The sequence below is a fragment of the Lipotes vexillifer genome, unplaced genomic scaffold, assembly GCF_000442215.2.
Source record: "Lipotes vexillifer unplaced genomic scaffold, Lipotes_vexillifer_v1.1 scaffold308, whole genome shotgun sequence".
NCBI classification, from domain to species: domain Eukaryota; kingdom Metazoa; phylum Chordata; class Mammalia; order Artiodactyla; family Lipotidae; genus Lipotes; species Lipotes vexillifer.
This window is the reverse complement of record NW_006792985.1, coordinates 812,828-823,519: the sequence shown is the minus strand read 5'-3', so window position 1 is coordinate 823,519 and position 10,692 is coordinate 812,828. Positions and strand designations below refer to the sequence as shown.

The 10,692-nt window shown below is 48.2% G+C and overlaps 1 protein-coding gene across 1 annotated transcript in view; it reads left to right on the top strand.

Moving 5' to 3' along the window:
* Positions 1–10,692, top strand: part of PRSS55 (serine protease 55) — a 51,236-nt gene that overhangs the window by 33,170 nt on the left and 7,374 nt on the right. The window contains exons 3-5 of the mRNA XM_007466181.1: positions 4,128–4,317; positions 6,015–6,265; positions 7,663–7,805. Coding sequence (XP_007466243.1) covers positions 4,128–4,317; positions 6,015–6,265; positions 7,663–7,805 — 584 coding nt within the window. The remainder of the gene's footprint in view (positions 1–4,127; positions 4,318–6,014; positions 6,266–7,662; positions 7,806–10,692) is intronic.

Here is a 10,692-nt window from a genome sequence, read left to right as displayed (position 1 = left end):
CGCTGAGCCTGCGCGTCCGGAGCCTGTGCTCCGCAACGGGAGAGGCCACAACAGTGAGAGGCCCCGTGACCCGCAAAAAAAAAAAAAAAAAAAAAGAAAGAAAGCCGCCAGCATTCAGGGTGTGGGTAACATATCCGAGGGAGGGAGAGCGCTGAGTCCAAAGGAAGAGCAGAGGGAAAACTCAGAGCTTCCCGGGGCAAGACTGGGGCCAGGTGATGCAGTGTGCTTTGGGACATTTCCCTATGCCAGTAAAGAAAGGCTTAGCCCTTGATCAAGGCCAAGGCCCACGAGGTATATTATTCAGCACAGGTGAAGAAAGCTGCACACCAGGCCTCAGCCCACCACTCAGGGTGAACACGTGGATGCTGCTTTCTCCCGATCTCAGAGTCAGTCACACGTCCTGGAATTTCTCCTCCCAGAAGGTAGCTGGAGCCACAACCTTGGTGTAGTAAACAGGGCCCACCACCCAAATCATATGATCTTGTCCTGAGCCTCACAACAACTTTACTGTGAGCATTATTTTTCCTTTTCTGCAGAGGAGAAAACCGAGGACGTGAGGCTGGGCCGAGCAGACAAAGCAAGTCTAGAAAATGCCCAGTGGTCACTTTGGGAGCTGAATTAGCACATGATTCACTTCTAACCATTGGGCCTGGCCAGTGGCCAGGAAGGCGTTACTAAGGATGCTTGGGTAGAGTCCACCCAAGTCTGTACACTAAAAGTGTCCAAAAAGAAACCCCAAATAGTAAGGTCCAGATCCCATGGCTAAGCCGCTGACATAAGGGGAAGACCTGGGCTGGGCGCTTCCATCTCTGAGTTTGATCTCTCCATCTTTAGAAATAGACAGGGGCCTATCTGGAGATTTGGGGGCCACGTGGAATAAACCCAGAAAGGGTGGGAGCAGGGATTGTTGCCTGCTGGGCTGAGTATGGGGGGAGGCCAGGGCCTCTGAACCCAGCCTTCGGGTCTGCGCCTGCGGCCCAGATCAGAGGCCTGAGCAGAGAACCTGGTACCTGGCCCGACGGCTGTTCAGGCTGCGCAGGCCTCCGGGCCTCCTGGGCCACCTCCCCGTTCCCAAGGATCCCAGCCGGCAGCCCCTCGCGCAGGCCTTCCGCGCACATTCACAGGGAACCCCTGACAGAACAGGCCCTGTGAAAGAGGAGGCATCTGAGCCGTAAGAAGCACGGGCTGTGAGGGGGCCACAGCAAGTTGCCCACTGAGGACTCGTGAAGGGCAGGCCGTGCCCAGGTCAGGAAGGGAAGCTCAGCCAAGGAGGCGTTCAGGATGAGGCCCATCTCAGGAACAGAACGGCCAGAAGAGAAGCCTGCATGACTCAGTCTGCGTTCTCAGACCCGCAGCCCCTTGTGACATCACTGGCAGGGCCGGCTGTAAGGGGGAGGCCCCGTCAGAGTCATTCCCCTCTGCCCCGGCTTCCATCACCTCCCAGGCCTGCAGTCATGCCCAGGGCCATGCTCCTGTGGTCCCTTTTGCTGCACGTGACCCAGGCCAGGGACGCACATCTGGGTAAGTAGATGCCTGCCCTGGCCCGAGTGGCTCTCCAGGCGGGGCTGGGCGCAACCCTGGCCCTGCTCTCTCCCTTCCATCCCACCAGGGCTGAGCCTGAGGGGCGAGGGACAGAGGCCTGGACAATCCCACAGAACAGTTAATGGGCCACTGAGAGGCCGGTTCATGGGAGCAGCGGCTTCCTGCTCCCCCTACACCCCTCCCGGAAACCACTTCCCTTGGTCCTTCTGCCCCAGCCCCAAGTTCAGCCTGTCTGACCTTAGGTTTTGGGTTTGAAACCCGAGACTCTATCCTTGAATGAATAGTGGAGCACTGAGAAGCACGGGCCCAGAATGAGCTGAGCATCGGTCCTGGAACTCAGATGCTGAGCAGATGCCCAGGACACCCATGTGCATGAGAGGTGGGGTGGATGTGGGCCGGGGGTGCCTGCTGTGCTCCACGGGCAGCTCCTCACAGCTCCTGATAGGTTGTTTCTCTCTCTGGGAGGGGGCTGGGGGGGCAGGTGGCTGAAGTGGAAAGGAAGCTGTTATGGGTCAGGTACTTTCCCCCGTGAGATGCCCACACTACCCCAGTGGGCTCTCCACTGTTAGCACCACGTGTGGGTAAGGAGCTCCGAGCCTCAGGGAGGTTGAGGATTGGTCCAGAGCTTCGCAGCAGGGAAATGGGAGAGCCGGGAGTGGCCCCAGTGTGACTCCAGGGCCTGCATTTCCCTCCCTGCCCTCGGCCTCACGGAAAGAACACAGCCCATGTCCCCGGCTTCCCTCCTTCCGGCCTGGGCTTGGCTGCACGGAGTGAATGGGGCCTGGTGCGTGGTGTGGGCAGAGAATCGGCAAAGCTGGCCTCTCTGCAAGCAGGTCCAAGTGCCCCCGATGGCTCGCATCTCTGCTTACCATTTTGGCACTGCCTCCGTCACTGCTTAGGGCTTTGGGTTCCAGCGTTAGTCTGTATGTCTGCACGGTTCCACGCTGGTGATGTAGGTTGTCCTCGAGACCAAGGAAAGGGGGCCCTTGGTGCAAGGTGACATGAGAAATTCTGACAGCTAACGTGGCTCGAGTGTTTACTCTGTGTTGGGCACCTCAACACCCGTTATCTGTTCTGTACGTCTGTGCATCTGTTCTGTAGCTTAAATGTTATCTTCTGCCTGTTTGGGGAATAAAGAAGGGGATGATAAACAAGAATAAGTCGTTTACCCTACATCATTCAGCAGATAAGCAACAGAGCCAGGATTCAGACTCAGGCTTTGGGACTCCAGAGCGTATAATGGTGCCCAGACACATGGTAAGACTATATGTGTTTGGTAAATAAAGGAGGAAGTGCAGACCCAGAAGTCCTGGAAAGAGCCTCTATATGTTGCTGACAGCTGCAGTCTATTGACACATATTGATACATTTTCACTCCATTTTTTTTTAACTAAAAATAACCACCACTGGGTCCCTCCAACACATACTACAAAGTCCTCAAAACCTCTGTTGAATGGGTATTTGGGAAAGTAGCCTCTAGAAAGAGAGGGGAGGGGGTCTTGGGCTCTATAGAATCAAGCTCATTCTTTGTTCCAGAACAAGACCACATTCAAGTCAGAAAATACTAAGAGTGTCTCCTCCTCCTCCGCGGGGTGAGGGGTTGGATCTGGACTTGGTGTAGAAGGCAGGTTTCTCTTCGAAACAGGCAGCTGCAGCCTTTGTTCTCAGCCTTCCAGGAAACAGAGCTGCTCTGCCTGGAACAGAATGTTCTAACCTAGAATAGCTCAGGGCTTCCTGTAGGTTCAGGCCCTCTCTGGGCCACCCTTCTGGTTTCCTGTATGTATTAGTTTCCTCTTGCTGCTGTAACAAGCTACCACAAACTTAGTGGCTTAAACAACACAAACTTCTTATCTTACAGTTCTGTAGGACAGAACTCCCACATGGATCTCCCTGGGGTAAGATCAGGGTGTCAGCAGGACTGCATTCCTATTGGAAGCTTTAGGGAAGAGTCTGTTAACTTGCCTTTTCCAGCTTCTGGAGATCATCCGTATACCTTGGCTTGTGGCACCTTCCTCCATCTTCAGAGCCAGCAATATTGCATCTCTCAGTGCCTTTCTTCTGCAGTCACATCTCCCTTCTTCTGCTTCCCTCTACCACTTTTAAGGACCCGTGTGATTACATTGGGTCCACTCAGATTATCCAGGACAATCTCCCCATTTTAAGGTCAGCTGATTAGCAACCTTAATTCCATCTGCAAAGTCCCCTTTGCCTTGTAACATATTCACGAATTCCAGGGCATGGTCCATTAGGACGTGGACATTTTTTGGCAACAGAGGCAATATTCTGCCAGTCACTCCAGGTTGGCCCTGGCCAAGTATTTTCCTCTGATTTCTCTCAGATGAGAGCAGAAACAAGCTCGGCAAAGTGACTTGCCTGTCTGGAAAGGAGACAGAGCCAGCACTTCCGAACACGTTCCAACAGTTGTGAAGCATCTGTTGGCTTACTCGTGTTTCTAAGGGTGCTTTACTGGGCCAGCCTCAGTTTCCCCATCTCTAGAATGGGTATAATGATAGCTACTTATGGGTCTTCTATGGATAGTGACTAAGCGTTGCATCGTTTCCCTTCCTTTCTCTTCCATTCTACCAGAATGCGGTGAAAGACCCATTTTTGAGAGAGGAGCTCAGTATTCCAGAATCATAGGAGGGATGGAGGCTGAGGTGGGTGAGTTTCCATGGCAGGTGAGTATTCAAGCAAGAAATGAACATTTCTGTGGTGGCGCCATCATCAGCGAGTGGTGGATTGTCTCGGCGGCTCACTGCTTTCACTCTGAGATCTCGTAAGTACCGAGTCCATTCCCTTGCTTCTGACAGTGTGCTCCCCTCCCTGGGGAAGCCCCACACACCCTAGGGAGGAAGAGGCTGTGAACCCAAGGCCGGATCCACTGTGTCCTCTTTGTTGTCAACCAGAACCAGTAACTGCAGCTTCCCTGAGGTCACAAACTGTCCTCTCCAGGGACATCTGTGTCTTGGTGGAGCCAAAGGGCTGGGTCTGTCTACCTCTCCCAGGACATTTCAAGTCCTTCTAGGAGGAAATCCTCCTAATTCTGGAGGTCTGGGTTTCTGGGCCATCCGACAGCCTACTTCCCTTCTCCTTATAGAGTTTTCTCTGCACTCCAGGAGACTGGTGGAAAATGGAGCATTTACTGATTCCTAATCCTGTGCCAGCGACCTGCTAAGAAACTACGTGCATTAACTTATTTAATCGTACAAACAACCCTGAGGCGGGTAGAATGAATAATCCCCTTTTAACTCATTCCAGCTTACAGAAACCCTGAGGCAGGAAAAATGAACATCCTTATCTTATAGGGAAGGAAACTGAGGTCCAATAAGGTTAGCTGACTCACCCAAGGTACACACCTAGTAGACAGAAACAGGATTTAAATCCGGTTCCAGCACTTGTGCTTTTCCGCTCCACCACCTCGAGAAAGTTTGAAGATACACAGAAAGATGAACTTTAAAGGGTTAATCAAAAACCTGGGGAAAGTTTCACCCTGGGGTAACCAAGGAAGCTTGTTGCATCTGCTCCCATGGGATACGTAAGGACTGGCTTTTGGAAAGTTGCTGGCCATTCTGCCTGGAGGGAAATTCCTGAACTATTACTGAAGATTCTTTCTGCTTCTTCAGTGGCAGGTCTGGATTAAATTCTGTTCCTGATTCTTGCATAGGTCTCCAGGTGCATATGTGCAAGAGTTTATTCCTAGGAGAGAAGATAGAGAATCATAGGACTTGTGCGTCTTCAAGTTTATCAGAAAATCCAAATGATTTTCCAAAGTGGTTGCACCCATTTAAATTTCCGCCAGCGGTGTGTAAGTGTTCAAATCATCACCAAGGCTTGCTACTTTTTCAGAATTTTTAATTTTTGCTTTTCTGGTGAAAAGCATGAAATACTATTATAATTGTAGTCTTAATTCGCACTTTTCTTACTACTGCTAAGTTGATGTTTGCAAGTTTATTGGTATATCTTCTCTTTTGTAAAGTCTGTTTGAGCTTTGACAATTTCTTTTTAATTTGTAGACTCTCTTTATACGTTCCGAATGTTAAACTTTGGTCAGTTGTGTATGTTGCAAACAAAAAAATTCTGTTCCTGAGTCTCTAAATTGCTGGTGGACAAATTGATGTGATAATCCCTTCCTATCTGAGGGCTAGTTTGAGCTGTGCCAAGTGGTCTTTTATGGGCTCTTTGGGGGCCCAAAGCAATGTCCTGTCTTTGCCCCGTGAGGCGGGAGTATCTCATTCACATCTCTGGGATGATTCTGGAGCAGCCATGGAGCTATGGTCGGCCACAGTGTCTGTTTCACCTTCCTTCTCTACCTTTTTCAAATGCTCACATCTTCTGAGCAACAGCCCCAGTAGGACAGATCCAAAAGGCCCCTACAGCTATGTGGGATTTAGGGTTTTCAGGCACAGCAGATTGTGTGCACCTTGTGACTTTCCTTCCCCTCGTATTTCTCCGTCTCTGCTTCTCCGCCACCAGGCCGACAGAACTGAGAGTCATGCTGGGAACGAATAGCTTAAGCAGCCCATCCCTGGAAATAAAGGGGGTCACAAGCATAATTCTGCACAAGGACTTTCAAAAACTCAACATGGACAATGATATCTCCCTGCTGCTGTTGGACACGCCCATCACATTCAGCGAACTGAAAGAACCCATCTGCATGCCCACAGAGCCCGGCCTCTCCAGGTGGCACAAATGCTGGGTGGCGGGATGGGGGCAGACCCAAACTGGTAAGTAACGGCTCAGCATCTCTTGGGAGCGCCTGGGGGAAGAGCCACATCACGGGCGTCTGAGGATGGGCCAGTAAACCTAAAGGAGAGGGGAGAGGGTGAAAGGGGAGAGGGCTGAGGAAGGAGGGAGGAGAGAGGGGCTTGCATTGGAGCAAATCCCTGCACACCAGGAACGCACAGAGGCCTGATCTCAGCCTCTTCCAAGTGCGAAGGAAACATCCCCCAAGGCCCGGAGCTGAGATGCCAGGTGTGGGCCATCCCTGGGTGTGGTCCTATCTCGCGATCACGTGGCAGTCTCGTTTGTTTCATTGAATATAAACCCTCCAGTTGGCCAGGAGGGGCTCTCTGCTCTGCCCTCTCACATCTCCCTGATTCACACATTGATGTTTCCCACCTGGTTCCTACAGGCATTCAAGACGCCTGCCCTGGCCTAGACTTTAGACGGTCCTGGAGTGTTGCCCAGCCATTCTTAGAAATGAATCTGTTGTTGTTACTTGTTGTTACTTGGCCAAAATAAGAGGAACCTGACCAGGGTAATAAAGGGATTATGAAAGCCCTGCTGGACTGTTCCCAAAGAAAACTCAACAAAATTGGTAGGGGAGGGACGGGAATAGCACAGCGCTAACTCAGGCCTGAACAAGACTCCAGGTCCTTAGGGATGCTTTGCAACGACCTGGGGTCTAAGAGATGGTAGGTATTTCAGGAGTTTGGTAACTCGAGGGCAACTGGTGTAACACTGATTCAGGGCTCTGGGCACGACTCAAAATTTAGAAGTGAGGAGAGGCAGATTAAGAACACTCAGTGTGGAGAAGTCTTTTGAAATCTCCATGTGGTAGGAGTTAATGAGATGGAGAGAAGTCCAAACAAATTCCTGGAAGCTGGCAGTCCAGGAAGGGCCTTGACAAACCCCCTGTAAAAACTCTCAACCAACCTAGCTTTGTCTGGGGGACCTGAAAGCTTTTTTCACCGGGAGTGCAAACCCAGTTTCAGCGGCCCTGTGTCAGAGGTGTCACACTCACGTAACAGAAAGTAGCGAGAGGCAAATATGTTGAAGAGGCAGGATTATGCTGAGAACCGATCGAAAGCCAGTTCTAAGAAGTCAAGTCTGTAGCGCTGTTGGAGCCAAGATGGAAGTCTTCTTGGAGGCAGGAATACGATTTTGAATGGGAGGGATAATTCAAGTAGGTGGGGACTTGTTTGGAAGAGCCTGGGGTGGTGGAGTGAGTAAATTGCGAGGGATTACTGGAAGGACATGGAGAGTGAGGGTCTGTGAAAATGTGAAATGGATGTGTGGCTGGCGGGACACTGGGCAGGTTGGTCTAGGGCACGTCAGCTGCATTATCAGCACTGGGCCTCCTGTCCAGTGACTTTTCTAAAGGGCCTTCTCTATGGGTCAGGTCTCAAACAGCCTATGGAAACAGAGCTGCTGAAAGTGCCCATGACCATCATGGATCGGGAGAAGTGTTTAAAGGAATTTCCAAGACTTACCAAAAATATGCTGTGTGCTGGGTACGAGAATGAGACCTACGATGCTTGCCAGGTAACTTGGATGTATCCCCTCCATCCCCTCGGGCTGCCACTGTAGAGGCATCCTCTCTCCATGGGGAATAGACAATAAGAGTTTGGAAAATGTGTGGGAATCAGGCTTAGATATGGGAATGGGGACATGGATTCAGGAATACTTACTGTCAGGTCCTTGGAATATCAGTGCTTGGCTGGAAGTCAGTATGCAGCAACCCTGCATAAACATTTCTGGTCTTCTCCAGGTAGGCCCCCAAGACTTTTTCCATTTCTGAGACTTCTTTAAAAAACAAAAAGCCAAGGAAGATTTGAGATCCATACAAGGAATTATTTTACTTCATTAATTTTAGCTACCTTTGTTGAGTGCACTAAACCCTGGGACTCAACAATTGATGAGACATGGTTTCTTGCCTAAAAGATCCCACAGTCTCCTGGGCAGGCAGTTGGGTAAACAATCATAGTGTATTGGATAATGCCTGTGAGTTTCACTGAAGAGAAGTCTGGTAGCTTAGCTTCTCTCTACTAAAATTAACACAAAAATTTAAAAAGAAACGCACTTTTTGATTGATAGCAGAAGAAACAGGGGAAAACCCCTCATAAATTAGCTTCCTCTGGCTCTAAGGATGGGAAGGATACATCTTGGGAAGGATCACGCTGGGGAGCCCACTTAGTCCTACTCATTGGCTGGGCAGTGGATCTGGTCACTGGTGTAAAACTCTAAGTGCAGATGTTAAATGTTCTGCAGAGTGATGAAAAGGCTGTCTCACAGAAGGGCTGTGAGGTAAGAAAGAGTGAACACTGGCAGCAATGGCACCAGGTTTAGAAGGAGGAGTCCCCCACGAGGTGGTGAATATCATGAGGACCACAGAGAGAGACAGAGTCAATGTCACACGAGCCCTGTGTTTTCCCCGCATTCTGGATAGTTTAAAACATTACAAAACAAAACAGACGATTGGGACTTCTGGTTCTGGACAAGATGGAGTAGACACATTTCTCTTGATCCCTTCCACTAAATACAGCTAAAAGCACTGGACATTATATTGTGAAACAAAAATAAAGGCTCCAAAATGTGAAGAGAAGATGAAATTGGAAACAAATATCCTAATACTTATGGAATGACACAGCAGTGAATTCCTTGGGTTTTCTTTTTGCCTCTTATAGCCCAGCCTGGATGGTAGTACATAACAGCTCAGAAGACCTGGGAGCAGCTGGGGGAAAAAAACGCCACGGGCACAGACAAACTAACAAAACAAAACAAAACAAGATAGCCTTCCTCTCTTTGGACCAGGAAAAGGGCAACCTAACAAGGTGGAAACTTTTAAACAATAATCATTCTATTCCAGCAAAACACCAGGAAAAGCCCCACAGTGCTCCTACCCCAGCAACCAAGGTCGAGTGGACAATCTCACCTTCCCCCCCTCCCCCTGCCCACTATGGTGGTGTCAGAGGAGGCTGAGTGGAAAGCCAGGACTTTAAGTACAATCTAGTCATAATGAGCCATCCCCTGTCCCCCTCAATGTCAGTGGAGGCCACCTGAGGAGCTTGGGCTCCCACCCAGTGGTAGCTGCACCCTGCTCCTCCCCTTGGTGTCATAGCTGGCCTGAGTGGCGGGTCAGGACTTCCACCCCAATTCAATGGAAAGGAGTTGGCATCCCCCTTCCCTGACTCCAGTTTCATAAGAGGCCTGTTAAAACAGAAGATTCACATGAGAACCCAAGTCTCATAACTTATTACTCAAGACAGGATCTGTAATAGATAGAAAAGAGGGTTTCACTAATATACATGGATTCCATTTATTAATACACATAGGATAAGGAAAAATAAAGCTAAAAATCTGAGTAAAGAATCTTTTTTTAAAAATTGAGAACCATCAATTCCTAGAATAAATTCAATTAAAACAAAATGGATCATGCACTTAAATGTAAAACTACAAAATTTTTTTAGAAAAAAAAAAAATAGGAAGTCTTTGGGACATAGAGGAACACCAAAAACACAACTCATAAAAGGAAAAATTGATCAAATGGACCTCATCAAAATTAAAAACTTTTCCTTTATGAAAGACCATATTAAGAGGATGAAAAGACAAGCTACTGATTGGGAGATAATATCCAACAAGGAAACTATACCTAGACTATATAAAGAACTCTTGCAGTCAACTGTAGAAAAATGTACTATCCAATTCAAAAATGGGCAAAAGACAAGAACAGACATTTGGCTGAAGAGGATATACAGATGGCAAATAAGAAAATGAAACGATGTTCAACATCATTAGCCATCAAGCAAATGCAAATTAAAACCACAATCACGTATCACTACACACCTCAGAATGGCTAAAATTAAAAAGTAAAAAATAGTAACAACACCAAATGCTGATAAGAATGTAGAGAAACTGGATCACTCGTATATTGCTTGGGGGAGTTTAAAATAGTCTAATCACTCTGGAAAACAATTTTTGTAGTTTCTTTAAAAACTGAATGTGCTCTTGCCATATAACCCAGCAAATGCCATTCTTGGGCGTTTATTCCAGAGAAATGAAGGCTTGTGTTCACACAAAAACCTGTACAGGAGTGTTTATAGCAGATTTACTCATAATAGACCAAAATTGGAAACAAATGTCCTGTAAGACGTGGATAATTAAATACACTGATAATTAAATACACTGCATCTATTCCATGCAATACCACTCAGCTGTTACAAGAAGCAAACTATTGGTACATGCAACCACGTGAATGTGTCCAGAGACTCATGCTATGTGCAACAAGCTGACCCCCAAAGGTCCCACACTGTGTGATTCCATTTACATAATGTTCTTTATTAAAAAATTTTTATTGGAGTATAGTTGATTTATAATGTTGTTAGTTTCTGCTGTACAGCAAAGTGAATCAGTTATATATATATATATATAT